General features: G+C 38.2%; 1 protein-coding gene across 1 annotated transcript; it reads right to left on the bottom strand.

Moving 5' to 3' along the window:
- Positions 1–1709: 1709 nt before the first annotated feature.
- On the bottom strand, positions 1710–10656 carry arrdc3a (arrestin domain containing 3a). The gene is made up of 8 exons (XM_077231629.1): positions 10135–10656; positions 7669–7750; positions 7422–7569; positions 7204–7306; positions 5908–6164; positions 4919–5081; positions 4227–4369; positions 1710–4108 (listed from the first exon to the last, which is right to left on the bottom strand). The coding sequence occupies exons 1-8, from the start codon at positions 10412–10414 to the stop codon at positions 4040–4042; spliced, it is 1245 nt and encodes a 414-aa protein (XP_077087744.1). The 5' UTR covers positions 10415–10656; the 3' UTR covers positions 1710–4039.
- Positions 10657–10885: the final 229 nt, after the last annotated feature.

Below are 10885 nucleotides of genomic sequence, written 5' to 3' on the forward strand. Positions count from 1 at the left end.
ACTTCTCAGGCTCCTTCAGGGCAACGTGCCTATGACGCATACTGAGTTTCATAACGATACGCTAATGTGTTCATAAAATACAGCACTTTACTACAAAATTAATAATGGCCAATATGGGAAAATTGGATATCATTCAACTCAGCATGCTGTCCCAATTAAAGAGATTTTAGGTTTTTGGGCAAACCGGTCAGAATTTATATTATTATTATTTTTTTTTATCTCCCGACCAGTAAGTGGCGCTGTGCTAAAACACAGCATGTAGACTCAAGTCAAACTTTTTTAACAGCATGGTCTGAAGATCATCTGATTCAATTTTCATTAAACAAAAACCTGACACACCGTCTAGGAGGAGTTCGAAAAAGTAGTTTTTTATAGCGAAAAAAAAATCATGAAGGAAAAATGAAATAGAATTGCCTTGAGGTAAGGAATCAGAATTAAAATAATTTCAAATTATAGCCTTTATGGTTCAAAGGTAATTAGCATAAACTTGAGTGTGAGTTCGGACTATTAGAGGGATTGAGTTAGTTAGAGACACCAAATTTGCTATGGTATCTGTGTGCCAAATTTCATAACTTTCCCTGTAGCGGATCTACAGTATGGGCTGCCATAAACTTCCAACGCAGAAGAAGAGCAAACGGAAGAAGAATAAGACCACCAACAATTACAATAGGTGCCTAAGCACCTTCACTCTTTGGGTCCTAATTATTATCAGCAGCCATTACTCCAGACAGAATGTTCCTGACTCCTTATGCTCAATCCTGTGCGTGCGTGTCTACACCCTAAAACCCAGTCAATAAACATAACCCATGAATTATGCAAATACAATAGATTTTTTTTTTTAATATGTTACAACAAATCAATAATCAGTTTGTGGTCAAAATTAATATGTAACCTCACACTTCACCTTAGGCAATCCAAATACCCATTTAAAAAATAAGCATAAATTTAAATATAATACATATTTAATGTTAAATAAACCTTTAATGAGCCATAAGTGGGTAGGAAGGCCTTTTAATGATTAAGGAAAATATTAAAAGAAGAACATATTGTTAAGATCAGAATTCATTATGCGGCTAAAATTAAAATTAAAGCCCATGGCTTAGAATTGGGAATAGCAATTTTCCATGTTTTGGCCAGTTCTAAGATAAGCCTTGTTTATTTGTTAGTATTTTCAACCAACCCTGCTAGCCAAAGTTTGTGAACTCACTTGACCCCAAAGTCACTTCTTGACCCTAGTGCCATCGGATTAGCTGAGGTCAGAAGGTTATCCCCTATAAACCAAGCTGGCGTCTTGGAGTCCAACACCTTAAAGAAGGTTCAACCTTATCTTGAAATGATCTACTTAAAGCAACAGCAATGCAAAGGAGTAAATGTGAAAAAAAGAAAAGGATTTTTATGAGCACTAAATTAGATCATTAATTATTACAAAATATTATAAATTACTTTAAGTTAGGTTAAAGGGTAGGGTTAGAGAGTAGTTTGGTGTAGACAATCAATGAAATCTTTAGAATCGGCTGCAGGGTGAAGTTTCCGCTGAATTGGTTTTTGGGTGTCCATATTTCATACAAGAGGTCTTGCTGATGTTTTAAATATTGAGCAGTAGCCTGTTTGCTTTTATGTACCAATAACAACATAGTAAACAGTGAAAATGAAATAATTTTAGTGCCGTTTTGTTAAAAATAAAGCAGAAGTACAACAGAAGTAATAGATTTTTTTTTAATTTCATTTATTTATTTCCAAGGAAGAACTAAGACAAAAGTTAAAACCAATACGGACACACATTTCGATCATTATCAAATGTTCATAATGATATCTGAAATGAAATCACATTGAAATAAGACAAAATATACCACTGAGTCAAAATAAACTCATGAAATATTGCACTTAATTTCTAAAACATACCATATTTCCATTAAAAGGTGTTTCCTGACAGAGTCAAGAGTTTAGCTTTAACACTGACTACACGGAAGGCCAAGCATTAGACTATAGTATTGCCCGACCACAAAAAGAAGCACTTTTCTTTTTCTTTTTGTGCTTAGGCTTATAATTTCCTTAGTAGCCAATTTTGGTTCGATTTTAAACTAAAACACAACAGAGAAGCAAATCAGTTTTTTTCAAACCCAAGTTTTTAGATGACCCTTTTCTCTAAGGTGTGCTACAGCTATTGTTCCCATATTAATAGAGGCGAGAGGATCTATATTACTTTGTTTGTTTGAAAAACAAACACTAAATGCCCACAAGTATTCATCAAAACCCATAACTGAAAACCGAAACCCATTCAAATCAAAAGTGGCATGATCCATGCTTGCTCGCTTTGAAGGACTTTTTGGTTTTCCCTTTTTGTCCTTTTAAACTAACCCCCAACCTGTAGGACTAAAATTATAACAAATAGAATGTTAAGAATGTTAAGATCAGTACTTCATCAAGGCCAAAAACTGCTGAATCATAACCACCACATTAGAGATGAACCTAGAACACTGTCCTGTGTCCACAAATAATGACCAATTCTATAAATCCAAACACTTCTTCAACTATTTACATAGCTAAATGGTTGAATGCCAAAATTTCTCCAGACCTCAACCAGACTTGTGGTTTCAATTCAGTAAAAAAATAAAATAAAATGCTTAATGAAGGCCAAGCATGATCAGAGCCTAAACTACTTTTGTAGTCAAATGAGTTTTAAAAACAAATGTACAACTCATTTCAACTGGATTCGGATGTCTCTGGATAAGATCCAGAGTCCTCGTTTTGCTTTACAACTTGGCTTTTTAAGCATTTGTGCCATTCTTTGGGTCATGCATGGCTTCACTGGTCTGAAGAAACATTACGTCAAATGTAAGTCCGCCGGTGCAGCAGGACAAAAAGGGAATGTAATAAGTCTTTGAAAGCTGCCTTGCATCTTTGTGCATATCTCCTCTCTTTACTGAATCAGTTCTTCAATAATTAATCTGAATTTCCTTCAATATTCTCCTTCCTTGAACTGAAACAATGCAACTAAAACATAATCTGCACCGTTTTTGTTTTCATTTTGGCAAGTGAGATGACCTGAGACTGAGTGCTTTTTTTCAGGCAGTGCAATCTCGAAGCCTGCAACGCTACACACTATGAACAGAAAGGCCACAAACTTTTTAGGCATCCTGCCCAGGCCCCACCCTGTTTTATCACTCTGCTCCGAACACACACATGAATAACGAGTCCTGGACTTTTGCTCCTCTACCAAACAACATGTGCAACAAATTTAACACCAAGCAAACCACGTTTGGCTGAAAGGTTCTACTTTTTGAACCAAAAATGAAGTCCATTTGAACAGGAAAAAACCAAACAAAAGCCATTCTTGGGTTATGAGTTGGCGAGGCAACATTGCAAAAGCTTTCATGTTACCAAGAGCAGATTATTGACTGAGGAAACACAATCAATGAAAACTACAGACCTCAAAAGAGCTTGAACAAGATCAGTGCATTACGTCAGTCCATTCAGTCTGTTATTCCTCAGAATCTGTTCTCTGTCTTGTTTGTAATTTGTGCGGCTCAAGCGAAACTGTTATAAGCCTGCAATCTCTTATTCCAAGAAAACTGAAATAAAACAATCAAGTGATTTTAAAACTCAATCGAGGAAAGCAAACGTGTGCACACAGAAATCAAAAACTGAGACAAGAGAATGACGAGTTTCTCTCAGCTGTACTGCGAATGGCTGTGGTCGTAGTGTTTTCTTGTCTTTCTCTTCAGATCTCGGACAAGGTCTGCATGTTCTTTTGTCAACTTTTACTGAAAAGCACGAGAAAAGTGACTACTTTGACAAAGCTCTCCAGGCTTAGTCCTGTGGGGTGTCCCATCCACGGGTCGGGCGGGGGTTGTTGCGGGGGCAATCTCTGGGTCGGGTAATTTGCCAGTGACTTCCTGCACCCTTACGAACGGATTTCTCCATTGAGGTTTGTTTTCTCTCGGTGGTGACAGCGAAGCGAACAATCGCTGTCATCTGGAGATAAACAAAAGTGAAAGCTCCTAAAGCCCAACCGCTTTGGACTCATTCCATGCATTTCTCAACGTGATGGGCAGGTGTCGAGTCTCTGCTCCCCGGTCGATGTGGCTTGATCTGGATGTGGATCAACCTGATGGAGAGGGGAACAGAAAAACAGCTGCCGTGAGTCCAATGCAAGTAAACATGGCTAAAGGCTGCCTCCTGATAAAAATAACATTTTACCCATCAAAAAAAAAAAAGAAGCTTACCTCAGAGTAGGGTGGAGGGGGTCGAAAGCGGAACTCCTGGATGTAGGCCAATAATGGCCCTTCAAAGTTCTCCCGCCCTGACGACACATCCAGACAGCCATGCCTCTGTTCTTCTGTAACCACCTCTGCATAGGCTGGAGGAGCTGCGTACAGCAAAAGCAAATGTTAATACTGTAGCAATGCCAACCATAATATCAGTTTCTTCTCTGTATACAATGTTATCTCCCCTTCCTCTTTTTGTGTCTTATAAAAAATAAAAAAAACACTGTGCAACAAGTTCTTTCTCTGGAAATCAAGATTCAAATCACATGACCTCCATATATACCAAATCTGGACTCTTATTATATTGAAAACATGCCTCGAAACAAGTTGTTTCAAACCTGTATGAATTTCTTTCTTCTGCTGAACACAAACAATGATATTTTTAAGTATGTCAGTAACCAAACAGTTGATGTACCCCATTGACTTACATGGTATTTCCTTCTATGGAAATCAATGGGGTCCATCAACTGTTTGGTTACTGAAATTCTTCAAAATATCTTCCTTTGTGTTCAGCAGAAGAAAGAAATCCATACAGGTTTGAAACAACTTGAGGGTGAGTAAATGATGACAGACTTTTCATTTTTAAGTGAACTATTCCTTTAATTGACAACCTAGGGGATGAGGAGGCAGTATCATGCGGAGTTCCTTACCTTCAGGCCTCTCAGGGAGGGCCATGCCTAACCAGCTCATGGTCATGCTGCACTGACTGCTCACAGAAGATGTACGGCTACCAAAAGGATGGAGGGGGATGGTCCCAATCACCAGGGGCAGGTTTAAAGATAGGTTCATGGCTCCTGGGATATCTACATACACCTGCAGATTTGGATTTGAGGTTAATCATTTCACAAATAGTGCACCTTGATTTGTAAATTTGACTAGTAAAACCATCATGTTGTCACTGTTTCCAGGTCCAAATGCTTCTCCGTATCCCAAAAGCAAACAAACTGTGCTAATATACACTCATGGTGTGCTGTATTACCAATGAAAAATATCATGATCCTAACCTTTATCTCCATACCAAAATTTCATTTTGGTAAATAAACGGCTATAGATGCTTGGACCCTGAAACAGTATTTGATGAGTCATGATTTCAGTTATCTGAGAAAACAAGGATCCTGCTTAAAAATAAATAAATAAATAAAAAGTAGGGATGACCCAATCATCGTGCCAGAGTATTTTCAATCACTTTAGAAGAAACGCTTTTGCCAAAAGGCAAGAAACTAAATAAATTGTAGGAGGAAAAAAAATATGTAACTATATAAATAAATATAGCGTTATTTATGTATTCATGATGGATTGAAATAGTAAACTCTAATATTCAGATATGAGCCATGAAAGATTGGTTTGTGGGGTTAATAGGCCATTATCACTCAATGGCCTGAATTTCATCAGATATTTTTAGGCTGATCTTCTTATCAGTATGTGCTAGGAGAACTTGGCATAATCTCCTTATCGTTAATGGAGCTGCATGTGTGGAAAGCATAAGGGGGGTTCAAGGAACTGATCCTTTAGCTGCTTGAAATTGACAAACGTCTGAAATGACGGCATTATTTACATTTTTTTGCTATAGAAAATGCCTGCACATGTAGAGATGATCGGTAATCTAAAAAAACAAAAAACAAAACAAAAAAACCCTTACCATGAGTGAGTACTCCACTCTAATGATACTGCAGTCAAGGATGGAGGGTGATACAGGAGGGATTTTCAACATTTTTCCATTCCATGTCTCCGTCTTGCCTGAAGAAAGCGACTCCCCTCGGATGTTGGCCACCAATTGCTTGATCTCCTTCATCTTCCCTTTGGCAAAGAAGGTCTGCGTTTGGTAAATGGCAGCCTTTGGCACAACCATACGCGAGGAACAGTTTTCGATTTCTGCAAAGATTTGAATGGACTCTCCTGTGTAAAGAAATTATGTATTGTTACTGGTACCAAAAAGTATCAAGGGGTATCACGTAGGCCTGCAACAATGCATCGATCAAATCGCTAATGAAAATAATCAACAACAAATTTGATTAACGATTAATCCAGCCTGCGCACTATGCACGAAAACATCTGCCAATCATGTCACTTTACAATAGCAGACCTGCCAACCTTGAGTACAGCTGAACCCAGCGCTGTGATTGGTTGAACTCTTCCTATTTGGCTGTTGCTTGATTTGAGGACTGCACCACCAGGCGCGTCACCAGGTTTTTGCGTAGTTTAGAGTTACTAATCGTACCAGCATACTTTGAGGTCAAATTGCGTACCCGCTACGCAAAATGCGTACAGGTTGGCAGGTCTGCAATAGTGAATAACGCATTTCTATGGACAAAATGCATCTGGAAAACTGTTCATGATGGACATATTTTTCTACAGACGAGAATGCATCAAATTAAGCGCTTCAAACAAAGCTTATAGTTTAATGCGCCTTGCCACATCATGTGCTTTGACGGATGAGAGTAGAATAGCACAATAATTCAGACTAAAATTTATATTATTCTAAAATATTTGCTTTTACACATTAAATGCAATTTTGAGACATGAGACACTTCAACATGAGACAAGTAATTGTATTTTCAATGAGCACAGTGACAGTAAATGGACATTTTTAATTTCTAATTGTATTTTCTAATTACATAACTGCACATAGCCTCCATAGACACATCATAGTAGTATAGTCACTATAGGCCTATTTGTTTCTATTGCCTTCAGATTGCACATTGTTTGGGGGGACAACATTGGACAGTATATGCGGTATAACAATTATGTAAATAAGGGATAAAAATTAATTTACTTTTTAATTGCCATTATTATTTTTTCTTTTTCTTTTAGGAATAATCGAAGAAATAATTGACCGATTAATTGAAAATAATAATTTGATGCCACCCTAGTATTATTTAAAAATACAGTGGGATTCCAAATGTCTAGTGAAAATATTAACGGTCAGAAGATTTACCTGGAGTATAACCCTTCCGTTCAATTTTGGCACTTAAGGAGATTGGACCTGAGGTGCAAAACCAGCAGCATAGCGTCTTTTCTTTAGTTCCTGCCTGAGGAGACTGTGCAAAGTAGAATACCAAAACTTTAGAATGCAAGAACCTTGAATGGTTATTCTTCAACAATGCATTGATGAATCAGGACGAATAGAGGGATATGAATGATGCAAACACTCACCAACAGGAGAGGAGTGTTGATGTCGATGTGTTCAAAGACAGTGAACTCTTTCTTGGTCTTCATGGGCAGAAGCCAAGGCCTGTGCAGCTCAGCCTTTACCCAGTAGCGCACACTGCCATGCTTCCCTTCGAAGGAGGTAGCCAAAGGTCTGCATGTGCATGACACAAAGAAAATATAAATAAGAATTATAACATACAGTACAGATGAACAATCATTAGCTTTGCTGCCACATCTGACCAAAACTCACGTCTGTGGAAGCTCAAAGCTGAATGCATACTCATGTCTTCCTGAATGAATAGTGGTAAGTCCCTCCTCAGAGTTATCATCATCTGAAACAGAAGAAAACAATATTCCAAATATACCTTACCTGCCAAAGCATTGATCATCTTCTTGTTTGTTACATGATCTAATTTATTAAAACACATAAGCATGATACTTCTGCTAAATGCTTAAATGTAAGCAAAAGCACACTTTGATAAAACAAGTAGTTTGATTATCATAAACACCAGCAAATCATATGCATCACAATTATATTTTACCCATGAATCATAAGCGTTTAAATCACATGTAAGTTATAATCATTGCACTTGAGGCATATGTGTATTACGTTTCAGTATGTATTCTGAATGGGATACATACTGGTAAGATCCACTGCCTGCAGTTCACATGAAACATTAGGTAATGTTAAATGTGAAACAAAATTCCAATGTTAAATAATGTTTGTGTACCACAAAAAAACACCGGTGTCTTTCGTTTTGCCAGCTCAGCAGTCAGCACTCCATTCTGCTTAGCGGAGCCATGGTAAACAAGCACGGAGCTGTCAATCACTGGCAGACTCCAGCAAGAGAAGACCGGACTAAACCGGAGTCAGCTGCTTCCCTGTGCCGGAGCGCTCATTACGTATTCATTGTGCGGTGGCGCGCGCGCGCGTACACGCCTGCCAATTGAATCTACTCGTGTGCTGCGGCGTGGACCTCACTAGCGTTCTCCCATTCAGCAAAACACGTGAGAAAAATATGAAAAATAAATAAATTAATAAAATAAAACACCAGCAATCAGAAACGACAAAAAACGACCAGTTTCCATAATAAATTGATCTTTATTGTAACCAATTACTATATACAGAAACAGCAAAGTGACAATTAGACACTTTACAGGGGAAATATTTTTTTCTTCTTCAAATTACAATACACATGCAACTAACAGTCATTACATGCACTACTTGATTCGTACAATGCATAAGTTTCAACATTCAAACATTGACTGGCTGTTCTGTACCAGAAGCCAGCTCAGGCTAACCAAAACTTCACAACAAAGAATAGCGACTGAATATGGAAAAAGTTACTATACAATTTGGGTGTATTCTTGAAGTCACCTGTGTAAAGCAACGTTTCACACTTGTAATTTTGTAACGTTATAACCCTGTGTGTTTTGAAGTCCTGCTCAGTCAGTATAATGGAACAATGCAGCGGTAGAACTTTACATCAAGTTGTTTGGTAACAGACAACCAATGAACTGCCTCGGTGCTTACCTCATTAAATATTCATGAGCTCTGTACAGTTGCAGAAACTGTGGTACGGGCGATGAGAAAATTGAAAAATTCGAACAGAACTGGTTAAAAAGAGATGATTGTTTTTGAGCAAACGTTTTATGTGGCTTAAACACACTTCTACCGAAACTACCGACTTGCAGTTATCAAAACAGGTCGGGAGCTGTATTCGTACAATAAAAGTTTTCGACCTCATAAATATGCAAATGAGGATTTATAAATGTACAGTGTGAAACCATTTGACAGGAATACGATTACTCAAATTTAGAATGGCCCAGGCCAATTTCAATTGTGAAAAGTATAGTGTATGCAAGAACATTATGCAGCGAGGTTGTCAGTCAGCACCTACGTTTTATGGAACAACGTTACTGGACCACTGAATGCATTTAAATGTAAGCCAATGTATGTGCAAGGTTGCATACTACAGCCACTGGTGCAAAGTTGCTGTTTTTCTCACTTTCCGCAAAAGCATGATGTCACAGAAGACACGTTGGCGCCTCCACCAATCAGAGACAAGAACGGCCAGACACTGCATCAAAACAGGATTGAACCGCTTCTAACAATGGGTGGAAACTTAAGATATTATGGCGAAAGATGTCATTACTGTGATATTATATTACATTTATGCAAGTTGTTTTTTCCAAAAGAAATGTAGCTATAGCGGTGGAGCACCGAAATCGAATTTCGTTTTTCATAAGGCTGTAGCATGAGATGAGCAAACTCTGTGGCCACCATTCATTGATTTAAGCTGTCACTGACACCTGAAAGAATGTTAAAGTGTTGTCCAGAATCAAACAAATACATGTGCTGAATATCACGCATTTATTTGACCTAAACGGAATAATGAAAATATAGCATTCAGTGTATTGCCAAATAATTTTTTGAACGACAAATCATGAGTATGCCATGTAATGTTTCATGTGTATGGTGTATTTTTCGTTAATAAGCCAACCGAATCCAACAAATGAATACATCAAAAAATATCGATAAAGAAAATAAATGCATATACAATACTGTCTAAAGATCCACCGGTCAACAAGTACTGTGCAGCATCCAAAGTATGTCATGTCATCCTGGACCACTGGGCATCCATCCCACCAGTACATTCAACTGCTCTTTTCGGAACAAATCTACACTGAGAGCATGTTTGATCTGTATTCTTACCTCTTTCGTGGCCAATAAGGATGTCTCTATGATTCAGATATTCCACTTCTTCTGTATAATTTTGAGTGTAGGCAGTGTTGGATCCAGCATTTCGTGATTCTGTCCAACGAACTTTTGCAAATCCTTTTGCATGTATTTTAAGTGACTTCACACGAATCTCCCCTGTGACTTCAATAATAACTCTTCCTGAGACGGAGTCCCCACTTGAGAAAACAGGGACATTGCTGTCATTTAGACAGTCGTAGCTTACAACGAAGCTCTTTACCTTTCCTAGCACCATGGTGGCAAGAAAATAAAATGTACAAAGTTTTGTAGACAAAAACAAATCACACGGCCAAAGTAAATGAAAATAATCTCTTATGAAAAAAAGACACGAGAGTTGACACTGGGCAGTGTCATTGAGCTGCGAGACCTGAATAACAGCAAAAGATGCTGTTATCGCGTCTCGGTGAAGGCTTGATGGTCTGCAATGAAAGACAGCGAGATTTCGCCACCGGCTCACTTTAAGCGCTGCTCCTGTGAAAAACAAGTTAGCGCGCATGCGCATAAATCTCTTATCCGTCCCCCTTCTTCCGCTTTTTGTGCAGTTCTTTGACCGGGGACTCAGGACAAATAGTAGCGAACAGCTGAGCAGTGTATTAAAAGAATACGTGGACGTTTAAACATTTTTCACACGTTTAGGTAGAGCTCCACATTAATATGTGAACAGTTTGGTTATAGAGTAGCCTAACATGTTATAAGTGAATTTGGG

Source organism: Siphateles boraxobius, unplaced genomic scaffold (genome assembly GCF_051911475.1).
Source record: "Siphateles boraxobius isolate OS27281-9 unplaced genomic scaffold, OSU_SipBor_1 16, whole genome shotgun sequence".
NCBI lineage: Eukaryota > Metazoa > Chordata > Actinopteri > Cypriniformes > Leuciscidae > Siphateles > Siphateles boraxobius.